This window comes from Sphaerodactylus townsendi, linkage group LG01 (assembly GCF_021028975.2).
Source record: "Sphaerodactylus townsendi isolate TG3544 linkage group LG01, MPM_Stown_v2.3, whole genome shotgun sequence".
In the NCBI taxonomy this organism is placed as follows: Eukaryota; Metazoa; Chordata; class Lepidosauria; order Squamata; family Sphaerodactylidae; genus Sphaerodactylus; species Sphaerodactylus townsendi.
In genome coordinates, this window is record NC_059425.1 from 52,653,315 (window position 1) to 52,674,726 (window position 21,412).

Consider the following 21,412-nt stretch of genomic DNA (forward strand, 5'->3'; position numbering starts at 1 on the left):
CCCCCCACCCCCCCCCCCCCCCACCCCCCCCCCCCCCCACCCCCCCCCCCCCCCACCCCCCCCCCCCCCCACCCCCCCCCCCCCCCACCCCCCCCCCCCCCCACCCCCCCCCCCCCCCACCCCCCCCCCCCCCCACCCCCCCCCCCCCCCACCCCCCCCCCCCCCCACCCCCCCCCCCCCCCACCCCCCCCCCCCCCCACCCCCCCCCCCCCCCACCCCCCCCCCCCCCCACCCCCCCCCCCCCCCACCCCCCCCCCCCCCCACCCCCCCCCCCCCCCACCCCCCCCCCCCCCCACCCCCCCCCCCCCCCACCCCCCCCCCCCCCCACCCCCCCCCCCCCCCACCCCCCCCCCCCCCCACCCCCCCCCCCCCCCACCCCCCCCCCCCCCCACCCCCCCCCCCCCCCACCCCCCCCCCCCCCCACCCCCCCCCCCCCCCACCCCCCCCCCCCCCCACCCCCCCCCCCCCCCACCCCCCCCCCCCCCCACCCCCCCCCCCCCCCACCCCCCCCCCCCCCCACCCCCCCCCCCCCCCACCCCCCCCCCCCCCCACCCCCCCCCCCCCCCACCCCCCCCCCCCCCCACCCCCCCCCCCCCCCACCCCCCCCCCCCCCCACCCCCCCCCCCCCCCACCCCCCCCCCCCCCCACCCCCCCCCCCCCCCACCCCCCCCCCCCCCCACCCCCCCCCCCCCCCACCCCCCCCCCCCCCCACCCCCCCCCCCCCCCACCCCCCCCCCCCCCCACCCCCCCCCCCCCCCACCCCCCCCCCCCCCCACCCCCCCCCCCCCCCACCCCCCCCCCCCCCCACCCCCCCCCCCCCCCACCCCCCCCCCCCCCCACCCCCCCCCCCCCCCACCCCCCCCCCCCCCCACCCCCCCCCCCCCCCACCCCCCCCCCCCCCCACCCCCCCCCCCCCCCACCCCCCCCCCCCCCCACCCCCCCCCCCCCCCACCCCCCCCCCCCCCCACCCCCCCCCCCCCCCACCCCCCCCCCCCCCCACCCCCCCCCCCCCCCACCCCCCCCCCCCCCCACCCCCCCCCCCCCCCACCCCCCCCCCCCCCCACCCCCCCCCCCCCCCACCCCCCCCCCCCCCCACCCCCCCCCCCCCCCACCCCCCCCCCCCCCCACCCCCCCCCCCCCCCACCCCCCCCCCCCCCCACCCCCCCCCCCCCCCACCCCCCCCCCCCCCCACCCCCCCCCCCCCCCACCCCCCCCCCCCCCCACCCCCCCCCCCCCCCACCCCCCCCCCCCCCCACCCCCCCCCCCCCCCACCCCCCCCCCCCCCCACCCCCCCCCCCCCCCACCCCCCCCCCCCCCCACCCCCCCCCCCCCCCACCCCCCCCCCCCCCCACCCCCCCCCCCCCCCACCCCCCCCCCCCCCCACCCCCCCCCCCCCCCACCCCCCCCCCCCCCCACCCCCCCCCCCCCCCACCCCCCCCCCCCCCCACCCCCCCCCCCCCCCACCCCCCCCCCCCCCCACCCCCCCCCCCCCCCACCCCCCCCCCCCCCCACCCCCCCCCCCCCCCACCCCCCCCCCCCCCCACCCCCCCCCCCCCCCACCCCCCCCCCCCCCCACCCCCCCCCCCCCCCACCCCCCCCCCCCCCCACCCCCCCCCCCCCCCACCCCCCCCCCCCCCCACCCCCCCCCCCCCCCACCCCCCCCCCCCCCCACCCCCCCCCCCCCCCACCCCCCCCCCCCCCCACCCCCCCCCCCCCCCACCCCCCCCCCCCCCCACCCCCCCCCCCCCCCACCCCCCCCCCCCCCCACCCCCCCCCCCCCCCACCCCCCCCCCCCCCCACCCCCCCCCCCCCCCACCCCCCCCCCCCCCCACCCCCCCCCCCCCCCACCCCCCCCCCCCCCCACCCCCCCCCCCCCCCACCCCCCCCCCCCCCCACCCCCCCCCCCCCCCACCCCCCCCCCCCCCCACCCCCCCCCCCCCCCACCCCCCCCCCCCCCCACCCCCCCCCCCCCCCACCCCCCCCCCCCCCCACCCCCCCCCCCCCCCACCCCCCCCCCCCCCCACCCCCCCCCCCCCCCACCCCCCCCCCCCCCCACCCCCCCCCCCCCCCACCCCCCCCCCCCCCCACCCCCCCCCCCCCCCACCCCCCCCCCCCCCCACCCCCCCCCCCCCCCACCCCCCCCCCCCCCCACCCCCCCCCCCCCCCACCCCCCCCCCCCCCCACCCCCCCCCCCCCCCACCCCCCCCCCCCCCCACCCCCCCCCCCCCCCACCCCCCCCCCCCCCCACCCCCCCCCCCCCCCACCCCCCCCCCCCCCCACCCCCCCCCCCCCCCACCCCCCCCCCCCCCCACCCCCCCCCCCCCCCACCCCCCCCCCCCCCCACCCCCCCCCCCCCCCACCCCCCCCCCCCCCCACCCCCCCCCCCCCCCACCCCCCCCCCCCCCCACCCCCCCCCCCCCCCACCCCCCCCCCCCCCCACCCCCCCCCCCCCCCACCCCCCCCCCCCCCCACCCCCCCCCCCCCCCACCCCCCCCCCCCCCCACCCCCCCCCCCCCCCACCCCCCCCCCCCCCCACCCCCCCCCCCCCCCACCCCCCCCCCCCCCCACCCCCCCCCCCCCCCACCCCCCCCCCCCCCCACCCCCCCCCCCCCCCACCCCCCCCCCCCCCCACCCCCCCCCCCCCCCACCCCCCCCCCCCCCCACCCCCCCCCCCCCCCACCCCCCCCCCCCCCCACCCCCCCCCCCCCCCACCCCCCCCCCCCCCCACCCCCCCCCCCCCCCACCCCCCCCCCCCCCCACCCCCCCCCCCCCCCACCCCCCCCCCCCCCCACCCCCCCCCCCCCCCACCCCCCCCCCCCCCCACCCCCCCCCCCCCCCACCCCCCCCCCCCCCCACCCCCCCCCCCCCCCACCCCCCCCCCCCCCCACCCCCCCCCCCCCCCACCCCCCCCCCCCCCCACCCCCCCCCCCCCCCACCCCCCCCCCCCCCCACCCCCCCCCCCCCCCACCCCCCCCCCCCCCCACCCCCCCCCCCCCCCACCCCCCCCCCCCCCCACCCCCCCCCCCCCCCACCCCCCCCCCCCCCCACCCCCCCCCCCCCCCACCCCCCCCCCCCCCCACCCCCCCCCCCCCCCACCCCCCCCCCCCCCCACCCCCCCCCCCCCCCACCCCCCCCCCCCCCCACCCCCCCCCCCCCCCACCCCCCCCCCCCCCCACCCCCCCCCCCCCCCACCCCCCCCCCCCCCCACCCCCCCCCCCCCCCACCCCCCCCCCCCCCCACCCCCCCCCCCCCCCACCCCCCCCCCCCCCCACCCCCCCCCCCCCCCACCCCCCCCCCCCCCCACCCCCCCCCCCCCCCACCCCCCCCCCCCCCCACCCCCCCCCCCCCCCACCCCCCCCCCCCCCCACCCCCCCCCCCCCCCACCCCCCCCCCCCCCCACCCCCCCCCCCCCCCACCCCCCCCCCCCCCCACCCCCCCCCCCCCCCACCCCCCCCCCCCCCCACCCCCCCCCCCCCCCACCCCCCCCCCCCCCCACCCCCCCCCCCCCCCACCCCCCCCCCCCCCCACCCCCCCCCCCCCCCACCCCCCCCCCCCCCCACCCCCCCCCCCCCCCACCCCCCCCCCCCCCCACCCCCCCCCCCCCCCACCCCCCCCCCCCCCCACCCCCCCCCCCCCCCACCCCCCCCCCCCCCCACCCCCCCCCCCCCCCACCCCCCCCCCCCCCCACCCCCCCCCCCCCCCACCCCCCCCCCCCCCCACCCCCCCCCCCCCCCACCCCCCCCCCCCCCCACCCCCCCCCCCCCCCACCCCCCCCCCCCCCCACCCCCCCCCCCCCCCACCCCCCCCCCCCCCCACCCCCCCCCCCCCCCACCCCCCCCCCCCCCCACCCCCCCCCCCCCCCACCCCCCCCCCCCCCCACCCCCCCCCCCCCCCACCCCCCCCCCCCCCCACCCCCCCCCCCCCCCACCCCCCCCCCCCCCCACCCCCCCCCCCCCCCACCCCCCCCCCCCCCCACCCCCCCCCCCCCCCACCCCCCCCCCCCCCCACCCCCCCCCCCCCCCACCCCCCCCCCCCCCCACCCCCCCCCCCCCCCACCCCCCCCCCCCCCCACCCCCCCCCCCCCCCACCCCCCCCCCCCCCCACCCCCCCCCCCCCCCACCCCCCCCCCCCCCCACCCCCCCCCCCCCCCACCCCCCCCCCCCCCCACCCCCCCCCCCCCCCACCCCCCCCCCCCCCCACCCCCCCCCCCCCCCACCCCCCCCCCCCCCCACCCCCCCCCCCCCCCACCCCCCCCCCCCCCCACCCCCCCCCCCCCCCACCCCCCCCCCCCCCCACCCCCCCCCCCCCCCACCCCCCCCCCCCCCCACCCCCCCCCCCCCCCACCCCCCCCCCCCCCCACCCCCCCCCCCCCCCACCCCCCCCCCCCCCCACCCCCCCCCCCCCCCACCCCCCCCCCCCCCCACCCCCCCCCCCCCCCACCCCCCCCCCCCCCCACCCCCCCCCCCCCCCACCCCCCCCCCCCCCCACCCCCCCCCCCCCCCACCCCCCCCCCCCCCCACCCCCCCCCCCCCCCACCCCCCCCCCCCCCCACCCCCCCCCCCCCCCACCCCCCCCCCCCCCCACCCCCCCCCCCCCCCACCCCCCCCCCCCCCCACCCCCCCCCCCCCCCACCCCCCCCCCCCCCCACCCCCCCCCCCCCCCACCCCCCCCCCCCCCCACCCCCCCCCCCCCCCACCCCCCCCCCCCCCCACCCCCCCCCCCCCCCACCCCCCCCCCCCCCCACCCCCCCCCCCCCCCACCCCCCCCCCCCCCCACCCCCCCCCCCCCCCACCCCCCCCCCCCCCCACCCCCCCCCCCCCCCACCCCCCCCCCCCCCCACCCCCCCCCCCCCCCACCCCCCCCCCCCCCCACCCCCCCCCCCCCCCACCCCCCCCCCCCCCCACCCCCCCCCCCCCCCACCCCCCCCCCCCCCCACCCCCCCCCCCCCCCACCCCCCCCCCCCCCCACCCCCCCCCCCCCCCACCCCCCCCCCCCCCCACCCCCCCCCCCCCCCACCCCCCCCCCCCCCCACCCCCCCCCCCCCCCACCCCCCCCCCCCCCCACCCCCCCCCCCCCCCACCCCCCCCCCCCCCCACCCCCCCCCCCCCCCACCCCCCCCCCCCCCCACCCCCCCCCCCCCCCACCCCCCCCCCCCCCCACCCCCCCCCCCCCCCACCCCCCCCCCCCCCCACCCCCCCCCCCCCCCACCCCCCCCCCCCCCCACCCCCCCCCCCCCCCACCCCCCCCCCCCCCCACCCCCCCCCCCCCCCACCCCCCCCCCCCCCCACCCCCCCCCCCCCCCACCCCCCCCCCCCCCCACCCCCCCCCCCCCCCACCCCCCCCCCCCCCCACCCCCCCCCCCCCCCACCCCCCCCCCCCCCCACCCCCCCCCCCCCCCACCCCCCCCCCCCCCCACCCCCCCCCCCCCCCACCCCCCCCCCCCCCCACCCCCCCCCCCCCCCACCCCCCCCCCCCCCCACCCCCCCCCCCCCCCACCCCCCCCCCCCCCCACCCCCCCCCCCCCCCACCCCCCCCCCCCCCCACCCCCCCCCCCCCCCACCCCCCCCCCCCCCCACCCCCCCCCCCCCCCACCCCCCCCCCCCCCCACCCCCCCCCCCCCCCACCCCCCCCCCCCCCCACCCCCCCCCCCCCCCACCCCCCCCCCCCCCCACCCCCCCCCCCCCCCACCCCCCCCCCCCCCCACCCCCCCCCCCCCCCACCCCCCCCCCCCCCCACCCCCCCCCCCCCCCACCCCCCCCCCCCCCCACCCCCCCCCCCCCCCACCCCCCCCCCCCCCCACCCCCCCCCCCCCCCACCCCCCCCCCCCCCCACCCCCCCCCCCCCCCACCCCCCCCCCCCCCCACCCCCCCCCCCCCCCACCCCCCCCCCCCCCCACCCCCCCCCCCCCCCACCCCCCCCCCCCCCCACCCCCCCCCCCCCCCACCCCCCCCCCCCCCCACCCCCCCCCCCCCCCACCCCCCCCCCCCCCCACCCCCCCCCCCCCCCACCCCCCCCCCCCCCCACCCCCCCCCCCCCCCACCCCCCCCCCCCCCCACCCCCCCCCCCCCCCACCCCCCCCCCCCCCCACCCCCCCCCCCCCCCACCCCCCCCCCCCCCCACCCCCCCCCCCCCCCACCCCCCCCCCCCCCCACCCCCCCCCCCCCCCACCCCCCCCCCCCCCCACCCCCCCCCCCCCCCACCCCCCCCCCCCCCCACCCCCCCCCCCCCCCACCCCCCCCCCCCCCCACCCCCCCCCCCCCCCACCCCCCCCCCCCCCCACCCCCCCCCCCCCCCACCCCCCCCCCCCCCCACCCCCCCCCCCCCCCACCCCCCCCCCCCCCCACCCCCCCCCCCCCCCACCCCCCCCCCCCCCCACCCCCCCCCCCCCCCACCCCCCCCCCCCCCCACCCCCCCCCCCCCCCACCCCCCCCCCCCCCCACCCCCCCCCCCCCCCACCCCCCCCCCCCCCCACCCCCCCCCCCCCCCACCCCCCCCCCCCCCCACCCCCCCCCCATCAGGAGAGAATGCTGCTAGAACACGGCCATACAGCCCGGAAACCACACAGCACCCAAGTGATTCCGGCCGTGAAAGCCTTCGACAATACTGAGAACAATGGCTCCCTAACAGAATAAATGGCCAGTCAGGCAGAGTACAGGAGGCACAGCTTACAGAGGCCGCGGGGCTGGGTAGAAGAAACAATCCAAGCTGTAACTACTGACCAGCTGCTTGGAAGTGTTTCTCTGAGATTAGCAATCTACACATCAAAAGGATACACCTGCTCTTAACCACTATGCCACTGCTGCTCTTAATAAGGACTAGTTGGTATTTATGCGAGGTTTACATTTTTGGAAAATGAATTCCATTAATCCATTCATAATGTCATGCTCTTCCAGAGGTTTCTATAAAATTATTTTGGACACTTTTTCATCTAGAACACAGAAAGAAAATAGGACCAGACAGTGGCCCATTTAATCCAGCATCCTGTTTCACACTGCAGCCAACTAGTTGCCTATGAGAGACAATAAAAAGGACAGGAATCAAGATCTTCCCTGATGCTGCCTCCCAGCACTGACTTTGTATATAATGTTCTCCCTGAGCCACCCTTCCCCCCACCCCGCCCAAAGTAAAGGTCCCAGACTCTTCAGCTTTTCCTCATAGGAAAGGTGCTCCAATCTCTTAGTCATATCTGCTGCTCGCTCTTGTACTTTTTCCAGCTCTGCAACACCCTTTTGAAATACAGGAACTAAAACTGTAGACAGTATTCCAAATGATGGCATTGTCATGCCCCCACAGAGGCTTTTGTTATTTCCCCATTAAGCTTTAGTTTCCCCATAGTTAGTATGGGTTTAGTTCATTGTTAAGTCTTCTAAGGGAGGGTGTTTTAGTTAGCCCCTGTCCCTTTAAGACATTTCCCAATAGGCAGTTTCTTTTCTTTACCTAGCAATCCCGTTTCAGTTCTAGCCAGTCAGTCAGAGTGAGGTGCTAAGGGTAGTTGGAGACTGGACTATTCATGACGTACTTATTAATATATGGTGGTCCATAGAGCACAAGTTAAGTTTAACAGCAGTTAAATCTAGTCAAAGACTAAAAGAACTGAAAGGAAGCAAGATACAGTGGACTATCTTGAAAGCAGCCAAGAGAAGACACAGTCTACACTACAGCTTCAAACCTGCTCAAGACAAGCAAGTACTCAGATTAGATAGACCCAAGAGAGGAGTTAGGGTCTTGATTCTCTCAAGTAATAAACCTATTGTAAGAACTGTTGAACCTGGCTTGTGTCTCCCCCACTCTGTCCTAGCCAAGTACAGGGCATCAAAAATAGATTCACTTGGGGAGCAGAACAGGCATATCAAAGTTGCATGGCCACAATATAGAATCTGTTAAGAAATAAAATAGATTCCAGTTTGCATTTTAAAAGGAATGCTAACTTACAGTGTCAAAAGAAAAAATAACTACAAAAAATAAATGAATGAGGTTAGTTGTCCTGCGGTGAATCACAATTTTATATCAAGTATCCAGACATAAAGTATCCAGCTGTCCTCAACCAGAACCAAAGTCTTTTCTGCCTCAAGAATAACTTCAAAAATAATCATTCAGTACGATGACAAATCTGTTCAAAGAGAATTCACAATATCAACAGGACGTTATTTTCTACTATACAATTAGTATTTAAACTGTGTCAAAAGGAAAATGAACAGAGATCACATTTCATGCTTCATTATTTTTCCTTTCCCTAAATGCTTATAGAATATCAACACATTTGTTTACTTTATTAACTAAGCAAAACTCTGGCTCATTCTGCACATGCAGAATAATGCACTTTCAAATTTCTTTCAGTGCTCTTTGAAGCTGTGCGGAATAGCAAAATCCACTTACAATTGTGAAAGTGGTTTGAAAACGCATTATTTTGCATGTGCAAAAGGGGCCTCTGACTAGAAGAGCTATAGTAATTCTCAGAGCTACCGTGTTTCCCTGAAAATAAGACAGTTTCTTATATTAATTTTTGTTCCCAAAGATGCGCTATGTCTTATTTTCAGGGATGTCTTATTTTTCTGTGTTCTGTTCGTCGGGCATGCTTCCAAACAAAAACTTTGCTACATCTTACTTTCAGGGGATGCCTTATATTTCGCACTTCAGCAAAACCTCTACTATGTCTTATTTTCAGAGGATGTCTTATATTCGGGGAAACAGGGTATGAGGAGATGATCTACCACCTGAAAGCCAAAAGCTAGGAATAAAGAACTGAGAATAGCCACCTGCACTCTGTCATGCTTATACCATTCCAGAAGTATCTATAAGACCACTGTGGGAAATAATGCTCAGTACTTAATGGACTTCTTGTCTGATACAGTAAATTATGCATTCTTCTGTTCTTCATGCCAGTTAAGAGGTAATTGTTTTAAAGATAGTGGGTTGGATCCAATATATCCATTTCATTGATGCAAAGCTCCTTGCACCAGCTTGAAGTGACTCCAAGGCCACACAAGGCAGGAGGGCAATTTCATTCACTTCCCCCTCACCCTGCAAGAGTCTGTGTTACATGGCTTTTTCTCCATTCAGGTTGGCAGTGGAGCTGGAGCTCATCCACAGTGGCAGGTAACATGGTCTCCGTTCTATGACCAGCATGGAAATCGGACTGCTAGGGATCCAACACCTTTGCATCATCTAGAAAAATCTGTAGCTGTTCCACAACCGCTCTCTCAATTACCTTACCCAGGAATGATCAATTCTGAGCAGTAATTGGCCAGATCCAAAGGATCTAAAGATGGTCTTTTTAAGAGCTGGAGGACTACTGCCTCTTTTAACCACCTTGAAAATACTCCTTGCTCAAGGGAGAAGTTGATAATTTTGAAGAGGGTGTCCCATAGCACTTCCTCATTGATCTTCACCAGCCAGGATGGGCATGGGCCAAGGGGACAAGTAGTGGATCAAGTAGCAATCAGAATCCTGTCGACATCAGTGTGGTCAAGCAGTCTGAATTGGTCTAAACAAGGACCAGAAGACAGGCAAGGGGCCTCTAGTTCATTTACCGTATTAAATGTGGCAGGAAGGTCGCAGCAGAGAGACAAGATTTTATGTCAAAAAGCTCGCAAAAGCCTCACAGCTAAATGCCAATTCATGAGATTTGGGTCCTGTAATCAAGGTTGTGAGTGTCTGAATTACCCTGAACAATTGTGCCAGGCATGAGATCACAGGGCAATGGTAGTAGCAAAAAATATTTTTGCCTCCTTCACTGCACTCTTGTAGACTTTCATGCGAACAGCCTCTATGTAGCCCTCTGACTTGTACCATGATCACCCACTATGTAAGTCTGTTTTCCCTATGGATTTTTGCCTTGCTGCTTGCTACTCTACTTGGAGCTCCACTGGAGGCTTGCTGCTCCAGCTGGAGCTCCCTTTCCCCCATCTGGATTGGGCTGTAAAGGAAGACATGATAAAGGTCTACAGAATTATGTATGACATTGTGAGAATGGACAAGAAGATGTTTTTCTGCCTCTCTCAGAAGACTACAATACACAGTCATCTGCTGAAGCTGAAGGATGAGAGATTAAAATCAGACAAAAGAGAGTATTTCTTCACACAAACCACAGTTAAATTATGGAACTCCCTGCCCCCACATGTGGTGATAGTCACTAACTTCGAAAACTTTAACAGGAGAGAGGACAGGTTAATGGAGGACAGAGCTATCCAGGGCTACTAGTCAAAATGGATAGAAGTCATGATGCATCCTTATGATTTCCAGTATTAAAGGAGCATGCCTCTTATATTAAATGCTGTGGAACATAGGCAGCAGAATACTGCTGAAGTTGCCTTGGTTGTGGGCTTCCTAGAAGCACCTGCTAGCTTGACTGGCCCTGGTCTGATCTAGCATGGTTTTTCTGGTGTTCTTATGATTGGCTGTGCTGATTAAAATAATATTGCTTTGATGGCAGTCTTCCCTGATGTATTTTTTAAAATTACTCCTCTCGCCCCCTACACTTGGGTTTCCTCTGCTTCTCGTGGCAGCAATTCTGTGTTTGTGCCCACCACACTGTCAAAATTCCAAAAGGTGCCCACAAATTCCAAAAATTAGGGACCCTTTGGCTAGATTATGGACTATGGTACTGTGGTGCTCATAAGACCAGTTCATAACCCAAACCATTCTGTAAACTGTATTGTCGAAGGCTTTCACAGCCAGATTCAACTGGTTCTGGTGGGTTTTCCAGGCTGTGTGGCCATGGTCTGGTGGATCTTGTTCTTAACATTTCGCCTGCATTTGTGGCTGGCATCTTCAGATGTGTATCACAGAGGGAAGTCGTGATACACCTCTGAAAATGCCAGCCACAGATGCAGGCGAAACGTTAGGAACAAGATCCACCAGACCATGGCCACACAGCCTGGAAAGCCCACCAGAACCATTCTGTAAACCACTGCCACTTGTGACTTAAGCCAGTCACGCTCACTCAGATTTACCTTACAAAATTATTCTGAGGTTAAAAAGTGATAAGGAAACCTTATAAATATTGTGTTAAAGTTCTTAAAAGTCAGGGATGATGCAGTGAGATAGAAAATTATTTCATTCCATGCTGAGGTCCAAAGATAATGATATATTCTTGATTTTCATCTTCATGTGTTCAAATAAACAAACTTCTCCCACTACCACACTCAAAGATCTTCACGCATCGATGTTGCATAGTTTATCACATAAACGTCCCAATGCAAAGGGGGAAAAATCTGATGGATTCCATATGGTTAAGACTTTTTTTCTGAACAGCAGACTCCTCTGCATTATACAGAAATTTAATTCCAAAATTCAGGAAATCATGGGCACAGAAAACCACAAGGCTAAATAAAGTAGCTCACTAGATCAAGACCACAAGTGACAGATATATACTTTATTCAGCAGTGGCAGCCCACACTTCAAAAACTGCACTTACATTTACATACCAAAAGACTACTGTAACTTTCCCAGCACTAGTAATCATCACAGAACAAGGAAACATGCTTGGGACATAATCATACATCTAACAGCCATAAGAGGGAACAGCTGCACAGATAAAAAACAATCAATTGGGAGGAAAGTCACACAGGGCTAAAATACATATCTGCAAACCAAAGTGATCCCAGGTTACAGAAAAAGCTTATTTTATGAAGAACAATTAATTTGAGAATGAAAGGCATCACAAACATTATGAATGGCATTTGTGCATGTACAGACATCTCATTTAAAAGAATGCCAAAGTTCAGGTTTGAAAACCAGCAGATAAGAAGAGGCAAAATTGCCTCCACTCTAAATCACTTACTCCACTCCCCGTAGCACTGGGTCCAGCTTGTCTACTACCATATACCTGCTTCTTTTCCCCACACACACAGCACAATGGATGTGGTGGACAGGTGGGTCAGAAAGCAAGGCACTGGCAGGCAAACTCAAAGCAGGCAAGTGAGAGAGGAAAGGGATACCAAAGTGGGCAGGCATGCAAGCACTCAAGCAATGGAATGGAAACCAAAACAAGCAAATAGCCAAGAGGGCTCCAAACACCAGATGTAGATGGCAGGAAAGAAGCAAATGACAGAGTTAAAGGGACATATCAAGTGTTGAGGCTCAAGAGAGGATAGCGGTGGGATTTCCTTTTCTCAGAGGTTCTTTGCACCCCTTCTACATATTCATGAGATTTGGGTCCTGTAATCAAGGTTGTGAGTGTCTGAATTACCCTGAACAATTGTGCCCTCTTATTTAAGCACTGCTTTTCTTCAAGGAAACATGCACAGAAAGGCAGTAAATGAGGGAAGCAGCTACTAAAAATCCATTCGATAGACAGAAGACAAAGTGTTTCCATGGAGCTACCAGCACACACAGTTTAACCAGGAACTTATATCCACAACATGATTCCACTTGTGTTCTCAGTAGCTTCTTACCTGATGTGTGTTGCAGGAAGAGACTCATACTGGCGAGACAGAAACAGCTCCCTGTGTTTCAACTGATGTTTCTGTTTATCAGTCAAATCTACTTCCTTAGAAACTTCACATTCTTCTTCGACTTCTTCTGCAGGAAGGAAGAAAGGAGTAGATTGAAAGAAATAATCCAACAAACACTTCAGTTCTGAATATTCAAGCACAAATACTATATCTTAGCTTTGGAGGGAGCCAATAGATCAGTGACAAGGGGACATGTTTTGCATTCAAAAGATGGCAAGTTTCAAGAGAATCTCCTGAAGAGTCTTAGGCCCCTTGCACACATGCAGAATAATGCCCATTCAATCCACTTTCACAACTGTTTGAAAGTGGATATTGATATTCTGCACAGTAAAATCCAGCTTCAAAGTGCATTGAAAGTGGATTGAAAATATTCTGTATGTGTGGAAGGGGCCATAGTGAAAACTAAAGAATCTGCCCAACACATAAAATGCAGTTGCGTGAGACAAATATTTCATTATTGTAAGTATGCAACCTTTTTCCAAGGAAAAGAAATCTAGAGCCCAGGAATGACAGGAAGAAGAAATATGAATGAGGTTAAATAAAAATGGCTTAGCCAATCACTAGACTGCACAGAAATCAGATCAACATGATGCCTGTGAAAATACAAAATACATGTCCAACTTCTACATTTTTACCTCAGGCTTCCTGTAAACAGCTCAAGGAGATATACCTTTTATTCTCCTAACAAAGCAAGTGAATTTGTTATATATTGCACATTATTCTGTGGCAGAACTTAAATTCTGACCCACAATTCAGAATGCAGCAGTTTCAAAAATGCATTCTGAAATCCAGGTCACAATTTTACTTCCACCACACAAGAATCTGCAATGTGTAAAAATTCACTTTGTTGGGAGGATAAAAATTCACTTTCTTTATTGGGAGTATTAAAAAAGGTAACTGATCATATAGCACACAGGATTCACTGTATGTCCTTTCATAGGGCTCATAAACCCACTAGAGTACGCATATACAACATTCCTAAGCACCCCTCCCCCCCAATACGTTTCACCTGCTGTTGGACAGGCAAAGCATAGATTAACATAGAATTTGTGGAGGATTAGTAAGGAAGTTACAAAGATACCACTGAACTAATTAACATCCAAGAAAGATATTAGCCCTCATAATGGGCAAGAAATAGCACATATCCCTTCTCTTACAGATGCTAATTATTTCTGCTATAGTTCCATAGGCTCCTATTGTATCTGCTTTATCTAACCATAGTTGGGAGAAGTGCACACTGTAAGTGAAGCCATTACTCTTTTGATTAGATGTTATTTTAAACTGGCCTATCTTCAAAACATCTAGCATTCTTCACTAGGATTCTATTGTGAATATAAAAGTGCTGGCCTAAGGGCTGTATGCTGCATGCACCCAATGGAACCAAGGACGGAAAACAACTGCTTATACAGCATTACAGTTTGTTAAGAATGATGTTGTTGCTGGGATTTTGTCCATCAAGAATGGGCAGTCTACAAGCAGGGCATCAAAACAACCCTACCGTTTCCTGCTTTTTCTCCCAACATCAGACAATCAGAGATATATTTAACTACCACTGCTGTTACCTGGTTTATCATGAATAGTGTCAACTTCCAGGTTAATTACACAACTGACAAAATAAGTGCAGTTAGCAACCATTAAAACATTTTTTGAAATAAAATGTCAAAATAAGAAACAAGGCTCAGTATATAAATGCAAACCTGTATAGTGTTCAAATAAAATTCTGTAGTTGAAGCATATTTAACCTAAGCACTAATTCTAGTTTAAATCTAGTTTGCAAACTGAATATACATTTCTTTAAAAAAGAAAATGAAAGAAGAGGTCTAACGCCATAGTAAATATGATTTTTGCCAAATTTTAATCAAGGTTTCGTTTGGTTGTTGATTTTAATCAATGGGTTTTTGTTTGTTTCAATCAGAGATACAGATCTGAGTGATCTGAAAGCACATACCCTTGGTCTCACATTAAATTGAGATATACTTCCACTCGATAAACAGAAGTGAGAAAAAAGGAACTGGAAGAGCAGGAAATCAAATCCTACATGTTGAATACACACTTCACAAATGATCTTTACTATTTTAAAAAAAAAACATTAAGTTCTTCCAGTCACTGTCTCCAAGTATGGCACATAGGAAGAGAAAAATTAAACATACTTGAATGTGACATCCATCTTCCCATTCCATTAACCACTGCAGTTTTTTCCTGCCCATCCGCCTAGGCACTCAGTGCAGTTCTCCTCCCCTCAGTTTATCCTATCTGTGAGATAACTAAGGCTGAGAGTCACTGGCCTACAGTCATCCTGTCAGCTTCATGAAGGAGTAGACATTTGAACCTGTGACACAACTCCCAACCTACTCCTACTAATTTACGAAAAAGCTGATGAGGGTGGGGAAGTCGCTATATCTTATAATCAGATACAGGCAACACATGACAGGAAAAGTAGCTGTGGCAAATTCTGAAAAGGAGAAACTCCATCATAATTACTTTTAGCAACATAGAAGGAAATTAGAAACTGAAATACATGGTGGGCACAGAAACAGAAGTAGAACTGATGTTTGCCGTTAAATTCAAAATATAAACACAGAAGGGAATAGGCCCTAGGAAACTGATGAGTGGGGCGTTTGATGCTGCAACTAATTTGAATTGGATATTTATGCATGGCATGGTATCATCTGATTTGTTCCCCAAAACCAACACAATAGTCCACTCTAACAATATAAAGAGATGAAAATTCCAGGTGAAGAGTCAGACCACAAAGATAAAAGGAGAATTGCTGTGACATGAATTCTGTTTCTGCTTAACAAACTGATTCTATTTGCAACTAGAGTGTTATCATACTATGTCGATTTTTTTTACTGCCATAAAAGTGAGGAAACTAAAAATAAATAAATAAATAGCCCCAGAGACTTGCCTGAACTATGTAAATTCTGATTCAGATGCTCTGGATAGACTGGGTGTGCTATATGTGTAGAAAGGTTTAAATTTTAAAAAAAAGTTGATCAACCTGCTGAGATGACAACAAAGATTGATGCTAGGTATTAAACTGAGCTTGGCCAAGGGCATATTTAAGTTGTCAAACAAGACTAAAATGACTGTAATTGAAGCAGTTTAATATCCTTTATAGTGTGAAGTGCCCTGACTTAGATGGCCCTGACTAGCCTGATCTCAGAGGCTATATGGGGCTGACCCTGATTAGTACTTGGATGAGAGGCCACCAAGGAACACCAGTGTTGCTCTACAGAGGAAAGCAATGGCAGACCACTTCAGTTCTTCTATCGCAGTGGTGGCAAACCTATGGCATGGGTGCCAGAGGTGGAACTCAGAGCCCTCTCTGGGGGCACACGCAAACAGAGTGCCCCCCCCCCACATCTAGGCTGGCCTGGGCCGCTGGGCTTGATTATTAGCATTAAACCTAAGACCTAGTTTTGGGGAAGCAGTGTAGGTAACCCTGTTAAGTGCTGTTAAACCCCACTGATTTTCATGGGAAGAACTAAAACGTGATCCTTTACCTGGGAGTAAGCTCAGTTGCTGGCAACGGGGCTTGCTTCTGAGTAAACCCTCCTAGGGTCATGATTCACCCATTGGAAAAGTTGCTTTGAAGCAACCGACTACCACCAAGCTTACTCCCGAGTAATGCGTGCCTTGGAGCCAACCATTTTTTCTAAACTAAAAACTAAACTAAAAACAGTATTCAGGTTAAATTGCCGTGTTGGCACTTTGCGATAAATAAGTGGGTTTTGGGTAGCAATTTGGGCACTCGGTCTCAAAAAGGTTCGCTATCACTGTTCTATCGCCTTGGAAACATTACTGAACACAATATGTCAGATGCGACTTGAAGGCATTTTACACAGACACACAGGCCCCTGCCACACATTCAGAATAATGCACTTTCAATCCATTTTCAATGCACTTTAAATGTGGAATAGCAAAATCCACTTTCAAACAATTGGAAAAAAGTTAGAGGAGCTGCTCTGAAGCAACAATATTCTAGAGTCAAATCATAGTTGCTATGAATGAAATCTTAGGCCACACAATAATTTCTGAACTATTTTTATTGCTGAAAAAAAATTAAAACCATTGGCAAAAGACAAGAAACTAATTAGTGGTCAACTTTCAAAACACTGGACACAAAGAAAAATACCATTAATGAGTTAATGGCATTAAAAATCAGAGTATAGTAATGACAAATTAATCAATCAACTTACTTGCATGCTTATCTGCAAGCATAATGAGGCTGTTGGAAATGTCTCGACGTCTGTAAAAACATACTACTTTTGCTTCCACATTGCCATTGGCTGTCTGTAAAAACAAAAGTAAATCAATAAATAAACTTGAAAGCAGTCCCCCTTAAGAGGTGCAAGCAACTCCTTACAAAGAAAATTTCAAGCTGCCAGGTGATCTCATGTTCATATTATTCTTCCCCCAAGGTCACATTTCCTTCATTTCACCATTCTCTCAACTTTTGTATTCCCTCAATGTAGTACCAGAAGTTGGGATTTTCTTTAATTATTCTACTGAATGACTGAGTAACAAGTTTCTATATCCTGGTGTTAGTACTCTAGCCCACAGCAAATATTGAACCCATGACCTGAGGGCTATTGGGAAAGGATTCCACCTGTGTACCAACTCCCTGTTTTGGCCTAAAAAGGGATATGCATGGTGGAGCCCCCCGCTCCCCACACACCCACACACGTATGTATTTTATTTATTTATCTGTGCATTTATTTCCCGCACATCACCGAAGTCCATGGATGGGATGGCAAGAAGTCCCTTTTCACAGATTAACCAACCAAGGGAAGAGCTCTACTGGATGTAGAAACTCTTCTACATAGAAGCTGGGTTTCATAATTCTCCCTGTTTTAGGATGTACTACAACTAGATGCCCCAAGTTTTTTTAACTACAAGTCCTTTCCTGTATTGGCTACTATGGTATACTAAAACTCACCGAATGAAAAATGTTCAGTCACTATTTACTCATTTGTGATATCTATATGCTATCTCTCAACTAAAAGGTCCTTGCAGAGGTTTACAAACATAATCAAATTTCAAAATCAATAAAACAATGGTGCTAAATAATAAAACAACATCACAATTCAGCAGAACCAAGAAAATAAGCAACACAGAAACAAACAGAAATCAGAGAGCATAAATTAAAACTATACATCAAAGATATAGGATTGAAACTTTTCTGGAAAATTTCCCGGTGTGTTATTTTTCAATTACATTTTTCTATTTCTAAAGAGGAATTGCTTCATTAAATAATAACAATGGTTGAATCAACTGGAGTTTTACAGCCCAATCCTAATTGGGCGGGGGGCGATTCTGCTGTGGGAGCAGAGGAGGGCTGTGCCAACATGTTTGCCCCTCCACCCATGTTGGCAAATAGAGTGAAAGCGCCAGCATCCCACCACCCCACAGCTCCATGGCGGGCAAACCCAGAAATCTAGGACATTGTGGAACTATGCTGGCATCTGAGTTGACACCAGAACAGGGTGGGGTGAGCTGGCGCATTCCCAGGGATTCCACCAGAATTCCACTCCAGGAATGCCAGCCTCCAGCCCTGCAGATTTACGTGTGGCATAAGCCTGTTTGTTCTATAGGGCAATTCAGGCAGGTGGAGAGATTTAGACTTTCCCTACTTTTGGTGCCACTCAAAGTCCCCATAGAGGCAACATGGTGCCACCTTTGCAGCGCTATCCCCGGCAACCTCTGCACACACCTTCCATCTGGATTGCAGTATTAACATGGGATTTCTAATTGTGAAGTGAAACTTTCTCATCTCCCCCTTCTTGCAGCAGACCAAATTCCTCATCAAATGCTGTTTCTGGGAGACAACTGGCTACAAAGAAATCCCATGGAAAAGTTCTCATGGATTCAAGCCAGTAAATAGATGCCAATATGAAAAGCTTAGTTTCAAAGTTGTAATCAATACGTATCAAGTGATGATCACCAGGAATTCTTTGAGAGAATGTGTACATTTTATTTTGTCATTTATTTATTTAAATTATTTATTGGTTGCCTTTCTCTCTTATGGAGCTTTCTAATGGAGATTACATAAAAAGCTTACAAAGTACATTTTAATCTTTAAACTTTGCTACATCAAGCTGTGATAGCTTCAACAGCATAATATTGTATCCAGTCCTCAGATAAAGTCCTTCAGCTCTGTCTATGAAGAAGCATAACAGAGAGGAAATGGTACAAATTAAACACAGACCACTCATGCAGGTAACCGGAAGCTCCTGAGCCAGAGCTACCACCTAGGATCTAATGTTAACTCTGTCATCCTTACTAAAGATACCAAGAAACTTGCCAAGAAGCTATACAACATAAGGCTACAGGCCAGAGGGGGGTCCCTTTAAGAAGTCACCAAGGAGGGTGAAGCTTAATCCAGACATCAGGGTCCAATACTAATCTATGTTTTTGGCATTTCAAATGATGGAGGGGGGAGGAAACAAGAGCACCTGATCCTTGTCACACTTCATGTCTAATCAGGATGGGCCCTACAACATTTTTAAATGGCCCAGGTTCACCTATAAAATGGCAGCAGTGTCTATGGGTCGGACAAATGGACACTTAGGCCCCTCCTGCACATGCAGAATAATGCACTTTCAATCCACTTTCACAACTATTTAAAAGTGGATTTTGCTATTCCGCACAGTAAAATCCAGCTGCAAAGTGCACTGAAAGTGGACTGAAAGTGCATTATTCTGCATGTGCGGAAGGGGCTTGAGTTGTGCCTTCCATTTAATTCTAATAGGTGCTGGAGCGGTTGCCTGTTTTGGAACTATCCGTGGTCCTGTAGCCTGTGTCCAGCGAATCTTTAGTGTACTTTCTTCTGACATCCAGCTGTTCTTCAGTGACATATCTAAATTATTGACTGTTAATTTCTCCTGTATACTCCCAGATGATTTATGCAATCCCCGCCAATTCTTGGAAGACCTGTTTTCAAGCACTTAATGCAGTGGAGCCAACCTTAGGGGTTTTGCCTTGTGGTGATTTAGAAAATCTCCCTCCTTGGCCCCCAGTCACAATAACAGGAATAAAAAAAATACTAATTTGCTAAAGTTAATAAAAAGAAATAATGAGTGGTGGGCACCTGTGCTGGCCACACATTTTACAACTATTGCACAGACAATACAGATTGGGGTCTAGCAACTATCTTCCTCCCAATATATATAAAAAAGGGACAATCAGTCTGCTGAGAGAAGTAAGTAAGCTTTACACCAGGAACTTATGAAATGTTGGGACTGGTTAGATTGAGAGAATATCATAGTTGAAGAACAAACAGGTTTTAGGCCCAGTTGCTCTTCCCTGGATCAGTGCCTGATTTTACATTACCTAACAATGAAATATTACACCAGGCCCTATGAAAGACTTCTCATTTTTATTCATACATTGCACAAAATACAAAAACAGTTTCTCGACTGTAATATACATGGCCACTTATCTTCTAGAGTCCCTGTCACAAGGAGAGTGAAATGAGGCTGCATTCTAGGACATTGTGGAACTGCATTCTGGGCTTTCTGCTATTTAACTTTTATATTAATTCAATAGTTCAAGATCTGTCAAATCCAGATTTCTGTCCACCCAACTTAGAAAACAGGCTGATACCCCTTTGTAAGAAAATGATACAATCATTCTATCCTATTCTGAAGTAGGGCTTAGAAGAGCCTTTTGGGCTCTTACTGCATACTGCAAAGAGCAATAATTAACAATGAATTTTCAAAAGACCAAGATTCTAGTCTTCATCAGATGTTAAACATAGATGGCAGATCAAGGGACACAATATGGAACACGAGAACGTCTTCAAATACTTAGGTGTGATGTTTCAATTGACAAGCTTACAGAGTGCTCAGATGACCAAGATTACCAAAGACTGGCATCAATTATTCTGAGATTATTCCAGTTGAAAGGGGCTCACTATTTTCTATGTAATTAAAGTATTGAAGGTAAAGTGATACTTCATCTCCTTCTTGGTTCACAAACCTTTTCATACACAGACTTCTGTCCCTTAGAAGCAATTCAATCTAAATTCCTTAGATGTGTATATGGTGTTCCTCACTGTGCATCAAATGCAGTTCTTAGAACAGGATCAGGACAGTATCATTGGAAGCTCATACCTGGGATCACGCTATCTGTTTTTAGCTGAAGTTTAACTTTAACCTGTCCATATTAACCTCCTTAATTCTTTCAGGTTAAATAGATGTGGTTGAGAATAAAATATGTCTTGGATTCTCCCCCTTAGCAAAATGTCATTGTGGTTCTCTGGAGCTAAAGAAAAATTTAAAATAAGAGACCTAGAGTACAGCTCTTCAGGCTGACAGAGCTCAGGCATATCTCTACCCAGCGATAGGGAATCAAAACAAAGATTTTGCTCCTGGTCTATTTTAACTGCCTGTCTTCAGTCCTCCCTCAATGTCTGTGTTCCTGCCAACTGAATGCAGCTGAAACAGTGAAACATGGGCTACTGTACTATCCATTTTATAAGGACATCCATTCTAATCTCACCTTACTCTATCTAAATTGCTATGACGATCTGGAAAATTCTAGACATACCTCCTCCTTGCCGACTACTCCAATGAGTCCACCTCTAAAATGGCCAAATTCTGTGCTGAGACCTTGTCCATAAGAAAGCAAATATTCCAAACTTATTAAAACTTTTATGCATAATTAATTACAGCACAATAAGCTTATGAATTTTAATATCTGTATTTTAATGTTATATCTGCGGTTACACTGACACTGACTGATCTTTTGATTGTCATAAATGCTGATTGAATGATTGATTTTCCCTGCACTATTCCAGTTTCATTGGCTCCTGTCTGTCTCCAGAAGACTTTGCTCTGCCTTTAAATAAACTGTCAGGGATTGACAGGATTATATGAATATAAAAGCCCCATCAATCTATGAAAAGTGAAATGATCCATTTGATGCCTTGGTTTTGTTTTCAATTATGGTAA

At 56.4% G+C, this 21,412-nt stretch overlaps 1 protein-coding gene across 3 annotated transcripts in view; it reads right to left on the reverse strand.

Moving 5' to 3' along the window:
* The window catches only part of MTA3 (metastasis associated 1 family member 3), a 228,140-nt gene that overhangs the window by 196,353 nt on the left and 10,375 nt on the right, over positions 1-21,412 (reverse strand). For all 3 annotated transcript variants that reach the window (XM_048495449.1, XM_048494638.1, XM_048493832.1), the window contains exons 3-4: positions 16,658-16,751; positions 12,396-12,522 (exon numbers count right to left, since the gene is read on the reverse strand). In XM_048495449.1, coding sequence (XP_048351406.1) covers positions 12,396-12,522; positions 16,658-16,751 — 221 coding nt within the window. The remainder of the gene's footprint in view (positions 1-12,395; positions 12,523-16,657; positions 16,752-21,412) is intronic.